We start from the raw sequence: 13,415 nt of genomic DNA on the forward strand, positions 1-13,415 counted from the left end.
ATAAACGAGTAAGAAGGAGTGATGTAACTCCTGTGATTAAAAATAACAATGGTCAATAGACACCCTAGTAATGCCAACATCTTATCTCAGTGGTTATCACTGTTGCCTCATAGTAGGGTGTTTAAACCAAGAGTACAACTTCTTCTGTTGCTGATTTGCTTCAGTATTTCCTGCTATCAAAAAAACGTGGTAGGTTTTTTCTGCTTATCACCTAACTGGAAACACACACACTGACAGTTTCACTTACGAATTAAAGAAAGTTCAGAAGAATATGTGGGCACAAGTGAGCCAATATACCTGTAGCAGCATCAGTTATTATCAGCATCAGTTACCTGTGTGTTTAAATAGACTTTATATATTTTGGTCATTTTCGAGAGCAGGTCTCATGACACACTGACAGTCACATTTGCTGATGCTTGTATAATGACGCATCTTAAATAGCTCCATGATGTATAAGGGATGTTACCCTCCCTAAACGGCCGTGATAACATTTCTGCCAACACATTGCTTAGTGGCTGCTTTCCTCCATGTTCAGGCATGCAGGCTAATCACACAAGTGAGTCTTCATCACTGTGACTGCTCGCGGACCGTGACATGACGCCAGTTATTATAACATCTGCTATGGATTACTGAAAATGTCTTAGCTCACTGAAGTGATATGGTGGGAAAAGCTCACTAACAGGGAATTCCCTGTTTACTGGGAGTTGCTGCGTCTGTCACTGACAGCCCACATCAGAAATAATGATTTTTACACAAACAGACAAATATGGCTGTGTTTTTATTTTTTGTTGTTCTGTTTCTAAGCTGAACCAGTAAATCACTCTGGTATCTGTAGACCCACCACAGGTTTGTGACCGCTAAACACAATTTATCACTGCTTTCTCTCTCATTTGTTTCTGTATATTTTAAGCGTGGCTGATTTGGGGCAACTAAAAGTACCATTCACACTCTCATCATATGGTATATTGAGTTATTCTGTTTACAGAGCAGCTGAAGGACTGCAACCTTTCAGAGAATGTGAAAGCTGTACAATAAGTAAATATAATAAAAATAAGCAGAATGCTTTAAAGTATACTAATTTCAATAAGTAGAAGTGAAAGTGAAAGAATTCAAACAGTGGGATATATGTAATTTTTTTTAACTTCCTTTAACTTCACTGCCTCAGAAGAATAACCCTTATGTGGAAGTCTGACTCCAGTATCTCTCAGTTTATCTGAGATAAGAAAAAGAATACATAGATTGCATCTTCACTGGCAGCTACTGAAGTTTTTAAGCGGGCAAGTCATTTTATTTCCAGATTGCACCAAGACCAAACTTGCATATCTGCCATCTTCTGATTGCCACCATTGATACTTCATAGGATTATGTCGCAACTTCAGGGTATTGAGGCTGTTTTCCAGTGATGAAATTCTTCCTTCTTGGAAGGTCCTTCCCCCACACATCATGCATGAGTCCAAAGGTTTAAGGTTGTTCAAAGTGTGAAAATAAACACCTGATTAATTAATATGGTCTTCAAATTACCTGCATTTTTGAAGTTGACAGCTTTTCCCACAAGACTGAGTTTTAATAAAAGGTACCACATGCTGTTTCAAAGCATCTCCTAAAAGATGCTGATTAGTAATGCTTGTTTTATACTACCATGGTTATATCTGGTTACATAGCTGTTTGCCTACATAGCCTGGGGAGAAGTTTTGAACACAAATGCAAAAGCAATGCAAATGCGTTCCCATGTTCTCCTCTAAAAACCCAAACGGCACGTTGTTCAACCGTGCGTAGGCTGAATGCCGAATGGTTGACAAGTGGGCCAGAATGGGGCGAGGGTGCAGAAGTCTGAAAAAACATTAAAGTTCAAAAATAAAGTATTGAAAACATAGACATGCGCTGCAGTGGATGCTTTTCCTTATTTTCAAAGCTCAGTTTCACAAGACCACAGATTGGTTGAACCACATACTTTGGACACGTGTGACAGCAGATGCTCTGTGCAGGTAGATGGACTGTATATGGTCTACCAATGCACTGCCAAAAGAGAAGCAAGTTCAGCCCATAAGACTGACAAATGGCAGTGACAAACTTTCTGCACCACTCTACATTTAACCAGTTATTATAACTTTGGCTCCACACTGTGTCTATCATCCTGTCTCCCTCACGTCACCCCCAACCAGGGGCAGTGCATTGCTGCCACTCTGAGCCTCCTGGGTTCTTCTGGAGATGTCTTCCTGTTAAAAGGGAGTTTTTCCTTTCCACTCTTGCCAGAGTGCTTGCTCACAGAGAGTTTTCTCTTTATTATTCTAGGGTCTTTACTTGATAGTATAAAGCACCTGGAGGCCATAAAAATAGAGAGGAATAGAATAGAATCTTCTGCTAGATTAGTTTACTGTGTAACTTCTAACTGTTATATGTCTACTAATGTGTCTAACCACACAATGTCATTGATTGGTTTGTGGATTTAGATTTAATAAGCCTTTAAAATCTTATTTTTTTGTGTGATTTTTTTGTGTCAGTCACAAAGTAGAAATAGCCTAAATTGTTAACAAGAACTAAGAAGTTTATTGTGACTTTGCTTTTCCATCCTCCTGGAGAGCGTTACCAGTAGCTACCAGTAGAGTGCTATGCTTGTCCTGCTTTGATTCAAGCTTTATTCTTAATTTACCCAAAGAAAAGTGATACAGAGAGAGTGAGGCTCAGTTGTAACAGTGTAAATATTCAGGAGCCATTATGCTGCACAAGCAACATCTGTCTAATGTATCGAGCAAAATCTTGAGCTTCATTAAAAAGAAGAAGAAGAAGCTAAATATAAAAAACAAAAAAACAAAAACACAACTGGAGACAGATGTGTTTGTTTTGGTTTTGATTTTAGTCAAGCATTAAGTGTTGGGGAGACAGTCTTTACCACACAGGAGACAGAAGTGAAGCCAGACTGCTGAGTGATTTCAGGAAAGCCACACACACATATATACCCCTACGCACACACACATACCCACACACACAAATATACGACACCCTTCTCTTCTTCCTTGCTCACACAAACACTCCCTCTTCCCTAAAGGCAAACGTGCTAGTAGTTACCAGGTCTTGCCTCCCAGGTCAGAGGAGGTTTGGTTACACGAGGAATTCCCTAGTTATTCCTGAAGTGACAGCTGGGATTAACCACATGTTCAGCCTGTGGGAATAACACATGTCGATGTGTGCGTGTGTGCATGTGTATGCGCGTGTGTTCAGAGCACTTAATTACCACTGGTCTAGAAACTATAATGACAGTAGGTTTGGGGGTGACGTTAAATGAACAAAAAGCACAGACATTTACAATCCCACACTTCTCTTTTTTGGGTACTTTTCTCGTTTTTGACTCCCTCATCTTTCTCTCATCTGTCAGGGTGTGGTGTGTCGGGAACCGTTCCCTTTGCCTCCAGTACCAGCTCCAGCCTGTGCAGACGCTTCAGAGAGTTACTATGAGGAGGCTCAACCCTATGAGGAAACTGTCAATGGTAAGAACTGTGTTCAAAGTTAGATGTATCATCTATCGCACAGCCCCAGGTGATGAATTCATACCTTATTCATCATCAGAGTTAGCCAGTGCTCTTGCTGTATACTACTGCAAAGAATATCAGTATTATTTTTAATGCAGCCTTCCTATTTGAAGCAATTCTTCGTGTTTGTGTGAGTGTGTGCCACAAAATATTTGAGACTGCTTCTTTACAGAAATAGTTTTTTTTAAGTGTATATTCATAATTCTGACGCTGTTAAATTGAATTTTACAATCACTTCTTTTAAATTAAGACCATTTTCATTTAGATATATTTTTATTGTTTCAGTTCAACTATGTAAGTTACAGACATTTCAGACCTGCTGTGCCTTTTTCTTAGCTTAACATTTTAGCTTGAGCTGTAAAATAAAGCGAAAAGAGTTGCCTAGGTACTGGAACAAATAACTGAGTAAGTGGTAAGACCCGCACCACAATTATAAGAAACCAGTCTGTATTACCAGTTTTTGCGCAATAGCGGCGTTTCACAGCTCTGTGGGAAAGAATTAGGTAACAATTGTTCGAATATAACACATGTCAGCTTTTTATTCAGTACTGGAAGCTTTTTCTTCAGAATTGTTACTAAACACATTTTTACCACAGCTGCAAAGAATATTCTGTCCTGTTTGGCCTGTGGTTGTTTGTTATTAGTCATACTGTATAATCATCGCCTAGGTAAGCAACAAGCAGAATGTCAGAATGGGAGTGAAAGGTGGTTTAAGTGAATATCAGTGATAGCATGGTTGTTCCAGAAACTGCTGACTGTTTTCTCTAGGGTTCACAGAGAATCATCTAAAAAAGAGAAAATATCCAGTAAGCAGGAGTTCTCTGTCCAAAAATACTTAACTAAGGTCAGAGGAGACTAGCGAGACTGTTTTTAGATGATAGGAAGGCAACAGTAAACATCCACTTGTTATGGTCAAGGCATGCAGAAGAGCATCTCTTGAGTTACAGCAGCAGAAGACCACACCGGGTCTCACTCCTATTAATGAAAACTGCTACACTTCGGACTTGATTGTTGCCAAAATTGGACAAAAGAAGACTGGAAATGGTGATGCTGGGTTCAGAATTTAACATAGACCCATCCTTCTGGCTGGTGGTGATGGTGCGGGGCATGTTTTCTTGCCACACTTTGGACCCCTTAGTACAAACTGACCATAATTTAAACACCTTAGCCTTCTGAGTATTGTTGCTGACCATGTCCGTCTCTTCATGACAACAGTGTAGCCATCTTCTGATGACTTCTTCCAACTGGATAACACACCATCTCACAAGGCTCAGATAATCTGATTTCTGGAACACGACAATGAGTTCTTTGTACTCAGGTGGAGTCCTCAGTCACCAGGGCTCAAGAGATTTAAATCACGGATATACAGCCGACAAATCAGCAGCAACTGTGTGATGTTATCATGTCAATATGGACAAAAACCTCAGAGGAATGTTTCCAGCACCTTGTTGAATCTATGCCACAAAGACTTAAGGCGGCTTTGAAGAAAAAACGAAGTGGCCCGTGAATGCATTTGAAAAAGAAAACATATGTGAATTGGCCAAAGAGAATGCAATAATGAATATGTACAAGATTTATTTATTTTTGTAATCTTTTCTATGATTATTATTCAAAGGCATTATGTTCTGTCCAATCTCCCCTATGTTGCTTTTCTTCCTCCTGTTTCCTTTGATATTATTTAGATCTGGACTGTTTTGGCCATCGCTCAGGGCCCTGGATACGAGAGTACAGCTCTGACAGTGTGGTCTATGCTGTTATCACCAGGGGTAGCTAGGACTTGTTTGTCTGTCTGTGTGGCATGAATGCAGGCGATTGCATAAATCCAAAATTCAAATTGGGAAGCCAGCATGTCCCCAAAGTGCTCGTTGTCCAGTTTTATCAGCGCCGTGCATGTAAGGGAACAGTTTCATCATCAATCAGCCTCATACTATCAATTTCCTGAGTTTATTATTTTCCCTTTCATCATAACTTTGTTTCATCATTTTCCTGTCTGCTTACCATCAGTACTGAAAATGTGTGTTTGCTCAATGCTTTAGGAAATCCTCCTCCATTCAAGAAAGTCACAAAGGTCCAAAAAACAGAGATTAACTTTATTTTTCATTAACTCTCATCGCACAGATTTTGCTTCTCCTAATCCTTGCTTTCGACGCCCTGCCATTTTTCATCCCTTGTAGCCCATGCAGTGTCGTAATCTTTAGCTTTGCTTGCCCTTTGTAGATGATGGAGAGGCGGTAAGCAGCTCATATGAGTCCTACGATGAGGAGGAAGTGACCAGAGAGAAGTCGTCATCAGCTCAGCACCAGTGGCCATCAGCAGAGGCGTCTATTGAGCTGATGAAAGATGCTCGCATCTGCGCTTTCCTGTGGAGGAAGAAATGGCTTGGCCAGTGGGCCAAACAGCTTTGCGTTATCAAAGACCATCATCTGCTGGTGGGTAAACGACTGTATTAACGCTGCAGTGAGGTTTTGTGTTATGATATTGCGTGTTATGATTGTGTTGTGATACGTAGAAGAAAAAAAATCTAAACCAAATTAGCCCATATATTAAAAAGAATAGGGCTGTGTATAGTCCCTGTAATATTTTGTATGCTAGAAAGCCGGTGTGTAGGCTTTACTTTTTAACTGTTCAACTGACAGCTGCCAGAGATTCTTAATAGCAAGCGCTGAATGAACAGCTGTCAAGAAATAGATCTGTGACAACGCATATGCAACTTCCTCTGAAACTGACTTGTTATATTTTTATATTTTTCTTGGTATTAAAAGACAAATGTTCCCTCTAGAATGCTCGTCTAGCATTCTAGAGGGTAATTACCTATGAACACTTTTTTTAACAGGCTATCTAAAGCATGGAGTTCGCACGAGTGGCTGTTTTCACTTTCTTAAAAAGTCTACTGTAAAACTTTTATTCTAATATGATTCAAATCAATAAACACATTCAGGAATTTACCCAATTTTTACTTTGCTGTTAGATAGGTAGGTAATGGTTTATGGTTGAGAAGACTGCCTAGTAACTACACAAATCTGCTGATTATTCTAAACACTGATTGGTTGACAACATTTACTATTTACCTTCTAGCTTGTTTTGGTCAGCATGCAGCTAAAATTAAAGGACAGTAATTCATTTTTAACGAAGCTTGCATGTTGATTCTGCCTCTCTCAGTGCTATAAAAGCTCCAAGGAGCAGACACCTCTGCTGGATGTGAGTCTGCTGGGCTGCAGTGTTGTTTACAAAGAGAAGCAGTTAAAGAGGAAAGAGCACAAGCTGAAGATTATTCCAGTGGGTGGGGAGACCATTGTCCTGGGCTTGCAGAGCAAAGAACAGGCTGAGCAGTGGCTGAAGGTAACACGTTCACAGTAGCTTGCTTTCGAGATCATTGGATGGTTATTTATTTGTTCGCAATATCAAAATGAGAACATCTTGTTTTTGCTCCAGGTTATTCAAGAGATCAGTCCCAAGCCAGCTGATAGCTGTGACCCCCAACACACTGTGTCTGACTCCCCAAGGCTTATTTGTACTAAGGTACATTGATCTGTTGTGATCAGACATCATGTTTTTGATGAGACTTTTGATAAGATTTCAAAATGACTAAAATATAGCCATGAATCCACAGGGAGAGCTGAGTGAGAGATACTCTGTGGCTTCAGAGAGCGGCAGCAGCACAGACAGCCATGCTGAAACGCCAGAAAGCAAAGATGGTAAGCTCCTCTGTGGGGTTTTAGCTTTTATCTGCTGTGCTCCACATGTTCAAGGAGAGGGTGTAAAAAGAAAAAATAGTCAATTTGTCGTCCTTCTCCTCCTCTTTTCCACAGTGAAGAAAAAATATGGAGCAGGTTTAATGTTCAGCAACCTGATGAACATCGGCAAGAAAAAACCCTCCGCACTCGAGAGCCCAGAGAAATGTGTCGACACCTCAGGTTCGCAAAAATCTACTTAACTTCAAAGTTCAAAGTTTGCTGCTTTTAATTGCAGGATGGCATTCGTACTGGCATGAGAGGTCTAATGAAGGTCTAAGGCAAGGGAGTCAAACATAAGGCCCAGGGGCCAGAATCGGCCCAGCAAAGACTCCAGTCTGGCCAACTGGATGCCTTTTTGAAAATGTGAAGTAGGGCATAAATTATTGGGCTTTTAAATGTATTTTTAACAAGTTTTGCAGCTTTACCTGTTAAAAAAGACCTTTCTCATAGCCATTCCTGCTACATCAAAGTAATTAAGTAAGAAATTACAGTTACAATTAAATAACAGAAAAGTTCCTGTTTTTTCAAGATTGCCTATAAAAATGTAAAAAAGGTAAAAAGGACATTTTCTGTGAATTAACAGAAACTCTCTAATCCGGTTATTTTTAAAATTTACACTCAGAGTCATGCTGAACAGTTTCTTTCATTTACTCCAGCAGCAGAAAAAACTACGACCTATTGTTGAAATTACACTTCTTTTTTCTTTTATTTGGATATCTCAATGATTAAAAGTGTAGTTAAATTTCTGCACACTGACAGAAAGGGGAGTTTCACTGGTCCAGCCTTCTTAGGATCAAAGTGAGTCATAAAAGACTTGTAATCTAAAATGAGCTTGACATCCCCGGTCGAAGGTAAATATATCGTAGTAGTAACATTTATTACCCTTTCAATAATTCCATTTATATCTCATGATAAATGTAAGATGAATGCAAGCACAACGACAAAGACATTGCTGTTGGAGACATTACAGACACTTGTGATTGAATTGCATGACAGATTTTGCCCCTTGTAGTAATTTACACATTCGCCCAACAAGCAAAAGATCACCAGTTTTCCAAGAGGAGACAAAGATCCCTTTGTGTTTGTGTCAGGGAGGACAGCTGATGTAAAAACTCAAAGTATAAAACACGTGAATAAGGAAGTAGAGAAAAGTAGTTTTTTTAGTGTCTTTAAGTAACGTCCTCACTAAAAGCTACCTGTTGATGCGCCCACTTTCATTTTCTTGGTGTTTAACTAACGAAACCTAGCATGACACCAACTCATCCACAATATCCATAACATTTTCAAATTAACACTCATTGCATCATCAGATAAGTCCTACATTTGCTAGTACAGCAAGTAAATAAAACTGGAGATATGACACTCCCCTGTGGGCTCCTGGTGGTAATAATAGCACCATGCACTCCAGCACCGTCCGTCAAAAAGGTCTCAACCCACCTCATGATTGGGCTGGCATAGCACCTGCATATCATTTTGGTTGGTCCAGATAACATTAGATTGTATGCAAGACATACAAAAAAGCACCGTCTCTGTTTCTTCCCTGTGTTATATGCAAAATAAAGCAGTTTGTTTTGAACCTCACTGTGAACATGGTCTAATGATGTTCTGTCAAAACTCCTCATTGTAATATATGTTAGTGCTACTGGATTATAATCATTTAGTCCATAATGATATGCACCCTCTATGGCAGACTGTTGGTTTTCAGCAACAAACAAGATTATATGACAGCAATTTGTAAGCACTGGTTTAAGTAAGAACCAGTATGAATTGTGAGGTTTATCACATCAAGCAAGCATATATTTCTTTCAGTCAAGTGGAATTACCTTAAAGCCACGCAGTGTAAGTTTCTGCGACTTCAGTATTTGTTTTCTTTGCACAGTATTAATTTCTAAGAGAAGTAAAAAAGGAAACTTCATATTTATGTTTTCTCCTCCATCCTCTTTCAGGCTACCTCAATGTACTGGTGAACAGTCAGTGGCGGACCTGCTGGTGTCTTATAAAGAATGGACAGCTGTGGTTTTACCAAGACAAGGGCAAGAACAAAGTAACCCAACCTGCTGTGTCTCTAGAGGGCTGCAATGTTTTGCCTGACCCCAGCCCAGAGCACCTATACTCCTTTCGGATTGACATGGATGGCACACAGATGGCAACTCTAGAGGTAGATTACCGCTTTATGTTCTCTACATTTAAATGTTTGTAGGGGGGTTAGATTGGTGAGAAAATGCTGGAGGCTTTGTTATCATGCAAAATAAATACTTTGCACTGGGTGGAAACCCAACCACGCAGGTTTCAGTTAGTCAGGAGTGGAACAGCGGTGTGCTGCAAGCTCAAAGCGCTACTTAACCAAAGCTTATTGAAAATAGACCATGATATCGCATGTACACACAGCATGTTTCCTGTCTGCAGCTCATGCTTGCCTCAGATGAGAGCTTACTTTGGGCTTACCGCTTAGCTCTAAGCGGTGGGCTCAAATGTCTGGCAGGATGTAAATGTGTGGAAAAAAGCAAATACCGAGTCAGCAAAATGAGAAAAGATGCACAGCTGCTTCTTGGAACCCTCAACAAACATGTCCTCATCTGAAACTCACTTTCTGCTGACATCAGACAGCATATGTAATATATGTGCGCACACAAGGGTGGTCTGGGAGCTTGAATGGGTGTGGGTGCATGTGTACATATGCAAGTGTGCGTCTTTGTGTAAAGGGTGTGGATGTACTGGGCTTTTGGGGGACTAATGCTACACCCTTTTTCATTAAGCTTCCAGTACCACCCAGCTGCAGTGCATGTTTGGTCAATGGAATTCAATGTTTAGTCTTCTGGGATGTGTTCTGTTTTTTTCCTTCTTGTCATAAGGTTAACATTAAAACTATTTTAATTCAAATAAATATGCGACGTCAAACCATTATGTAATATGTGTAATAGTTAACCTTCTAATTTAGACAAGCTGTTTGAATCTTCCAAAATAATAAAAGGCAGTAAACACATCGTGTCATATCAGGTTGTTTTACGTGCCTCAATCTCAATCTTACTTATTTAATAGAGAATTCTTAAGAAGCAGTTTGATCCAAAATACCAAATCCGAGAAACAGCTCTTTCCTCTTATATTTTTCTAGTTAAGTCTAACAGCTCGGCTTGTACGGTTCATTTCTTAAAGTTTAGTTCAGAGAACCGCTGCTTGGAAATGGTGCTGTAGCAATCATTTCATTAATTAAAAATGGCATCCAAATTAAACTCTGAGAATTTAAAAACATGATGTTGCAAGTGCATGGTTTACAGTGAATGCTTGTCCTTTTCTTTTCCATCCCCTCCCAGGCTAAGACATCAGCAGATATGGGTCACTGGCTGGGACTCTTGCTGTCACAGACGGGAAGCAAAACAGATCCAGAGGAGCTGACATACGACTATGTCAATGCTGAGAGGATCTCCACTATTGTCAATGCTGCGAGGACTTCCTTATAGTAAGTTATTCGCTTTTGTTCACCTCAATATGCAGATTTCCAGCTCCATATCTTATTCTTGGACTTTAGTAGAGTGGTTCTGCGTCATTCACAGTTTGAAATAATCCTCATTTATCACGCATTGATCTTTGGTCCAACTTTGCTTTAAATGGACCGGTGCTTAAACGCCGCATTTCTAGTCTATTTGAGCACTCAAAGCACTTTTTTACTACAAGAGTCATTCACCCATTCACACATATGTGCTTTATTCTATGCCAAATCACCTTTAATCTAACATAACACACTCACACTTCAATGGATGCATCAAGGGAAACTTTTATTCCCCGAGGACGACATGCAGAATAGAGGAGCCAGAGGTCAAACCACCAACCTTATGATTGGTACACGGCTTGCTCTATCTTTCAAGCCACAGCCACTGCTTTAAAACTGTCTTTCTTCCGATTGGTCAGTCCTCACAAACAAAACATTTGAACTGCAGCTGCTGTGTTCACAGCCAGAACAGTGCCTCAGATGACCAAAATAATATAACATCCCCTCTCTTTGACATCATCCAGATAGAAGAGTATATAAAGCTGTCTAAATGCCGGTGTTTTAAGCAGTCTGAAGTCTGAGCTTTTGGAGAGGACTACCACTGCACAAGGTTATTTGTTATTGTGTGTCTTTCTAGCTTGATGCAGAGGAGGTATTCAGAGCCAAACACCTACATAGACACCCTACCTTCTATTTCTCACAACTCTGATGATCTGTACGATGATGTGGCCTCTATAGCTGACCCAGAGGTACGCTGTCACGAAACCCGATGCAATGTTTTGAGATTTTAACTTTCAGTTTAATATTGACTCAGTCATCTGGCCACAAGCCATCTCCTAATTTCCTCCTCTCGTGTCATACAGGATGCTGAGGAGAATAGCCAGACAAACTGCGAGGGCAACAATCTCCAGAAAGACAATGAAACATGCTCACAAGACAATACCAAGGGCCCACAGGGTACAGAACAAGACTCTGAAAACAGGATTTACCTAGACCTCGTCCCTGTGCGCTCTTTCCTTCATACATCCTCTGGAGGGAAACTTTCCCCTAAAGAAGCTTCGAGACATTCCCTAATACCAGCAGATGACAAGAAGGACTCCTCTTCTCAAGTTAAAGAGGTAGGAAATTAGAGTTTATTGACAACCTCAAACCTTTCTCTAGAAAATATTTTTTACTTTCTACATTAATAATTTGCACATCATTTGGTTGCAGGGGACGTCGACTAACAATACTGAGCCAGATTCAATGCCCGCATTAAATGGGACAAACTTAGCCTCTGCTACCAGCAAACCAGAACAAGAACGAGCCCAGACTCCCACTCCATCACAGCCACAAACTCAACCAGTCAAGACCTCAACCCAGAGCCAAGAGACCACTAAGAAGACCAGCCTGGGAATCACACAGGCCTTCAATTCCTTTGGTGGACAAATCCACAAGGGTCCAACATCTCACACTGCTGCTGTGCATCCTCACAGCCCACAACCTGCAAGGCCCAAGGCACATACTATAGGTCAGGACAAATGGGGCAGTGGGTTTGCTGAGTTCTGTATATATAAAAAAGATATAGCAAGCATGCTCTTCATTTTAATATCACCACACTCACCTTTTTACAGATATATTCAACAACTTTTCATCATGAAGCAGATATGTTAGAAGTACTTATTACTTTCCTTGACACCTGCTTCCTATTCTGTACTATTACATAACCATGGCTCCCTCTAGTGACAGCCTGCATCTTCTACAGTTAAAAGCACAGCTTAAGATCTGGGCAAGTTTGGGGTTTTTACGGATATTAAATCTCTATGTCCTCTAAAATTATAAATGCTCAATTACCAGGATGCCCCGGTGCAGTTGAGATAAAGCTGGGCAAGAACCGCACAGAGGCAGACATGCGGCGTTACATCGAGGAGCGTGATCGCCTGGAGAAAGAGAGGGAGGAGGTGAAAATCAGTCTGGCAAACCTCAAGAAAGAGAAGAGGGAAACCAAAGAGGAGCTCAGCACCTGCCAAGGTACACCTGCAGTGTCTGTATGACTCAAAGATTTGCACTGATCACATGGGGACTGACAGCAGTTTGTTGTCCTCAGATCCCAAGCAGCAGGCCTCATTGGAAGCCCGTCTGAAGCAGAAGGAGGAGGCGTGCCGAGAGGCAGAGCAGCACAGGGTGGAGGTGGAGCTACAGTTGGTAGAAGTGAAGGAAAGTCTGAAGAAAGTGGAGTCAGGGCCCTTCACGCTGGGAACCACACTGGACAGCAGCCTCCAGGACACGCCGATGGTTAGTGTGCTGGCTGTCTTTCAATACACCTCAGAATCCATCTGCTAAATGTTTTCTGTGTTTTTCAAATCAGTGCGTGATGCTTGAAATGTGAACCTTAACCATCTCGCTGCTGTTTTACCCTCAGCCTAAAGCATCAACGATAGGCTCTCCCCAGGTATCGTCATCGTCGTCGTCGTCGTCGTCGTTATTGTCACCATCATCTTCTTCCCAACCCTCCAGCAGCAACGTTAACGCAGATTCAGTTTCCCCGGTCAATTCTGCGTCTGCTCTTAAAGGCAGACCCACCTCCATGATGACCACAAAAGGCAACGTCCTACAGAAAGCTAAGGTGAGATTCTTATTTACACAGAAAGCATCAATGTCAGTATCCTATCTTGAAAGAAATATTAT

The 13,415-nt window shown here is 40.8% G+C and overlaps 1 protein-coding gene across 3 annotated transcripts in view; it reads left to right on the forward strand.

Annotated features, from left to right (window-relative positions):
* Positions 1–13,415, forward strand: part of afap1l2 (actin filament associated protein 1-like 2) — a 48,680-nt gene that overhangs the window by 34,589 nt on the left and 676 nt on the right. For 2 of the 3 annotated variants that reach the window (XM_085466288.1, XM_085466289.1), the window contains exons 5-19: positions 3,374–3,485; positions 5,210–5,293; positions 5,745–5,956; positions 6,687–6,866; positions 6,960–7,046; positions 7,138–7,222; positions 7,337–7,441; positions 9,208–9,419; positions 10,573–10,718; positions 11,386–11,497; positions 11,612–11,866; positions 11,961–12,258; positions 12,585–12,758; positions 12,835–13,022; positions 13,150–13,353. In XM_085466288.1, coding sequence (XP_085322414.1) covers positions 3,374–3,485; positions 5,210–5,293; positions 5,745–5,956; positions 6,687–6,866; positions 6,960–7,046; positions 7,138–7,222; positions 7,337–7,441; positions 9,208–9,419; positions 10,573–10,718; positions 11,386–11,497; positions 11,612–11,866; positions 11,961–12,258; positions 12,585–12,758; positions 12,835–13,022; positions 13,150–13,353 — 2,454 coding nt within the window. The remainder of the gene's footprint in view (positions 1–3,373; positions 3,486–5,209; positions 5,294–5,744; positions 5,957–6,686; positions 6,867–6,959; positions 7,047–7,137; positions 7,223–7,336; positions 7,442–9,207; positions 9,420–10,572; positions 10,719–11,385; positions 11,498–11,611; positions 11,867–11,960; positions 12,259–12,584; positions 12,759–12,834; positions 13,023–13,149; positions 13,354–13,415) is intronic. The other variant, XM_085466291.1, reaches the window with a different exon arrangement.

This window comes from Copadichromis virginalis, linkage group LG8 (genome assembly GCF_057382275.1).
Source record: "Copadichromis virginalis isolate Kocher_CV1m ecotype Utaka linkage group LG8, C_Virginalis_male_GT1.1, whole genome shotgun sequence".
Lineage (NCBI taxonomy): Eukaryota > Metazoa > Chordata > Actinopteri > Cichliformes > Cichlidae > Copadichromis > Copadichromis virginalis.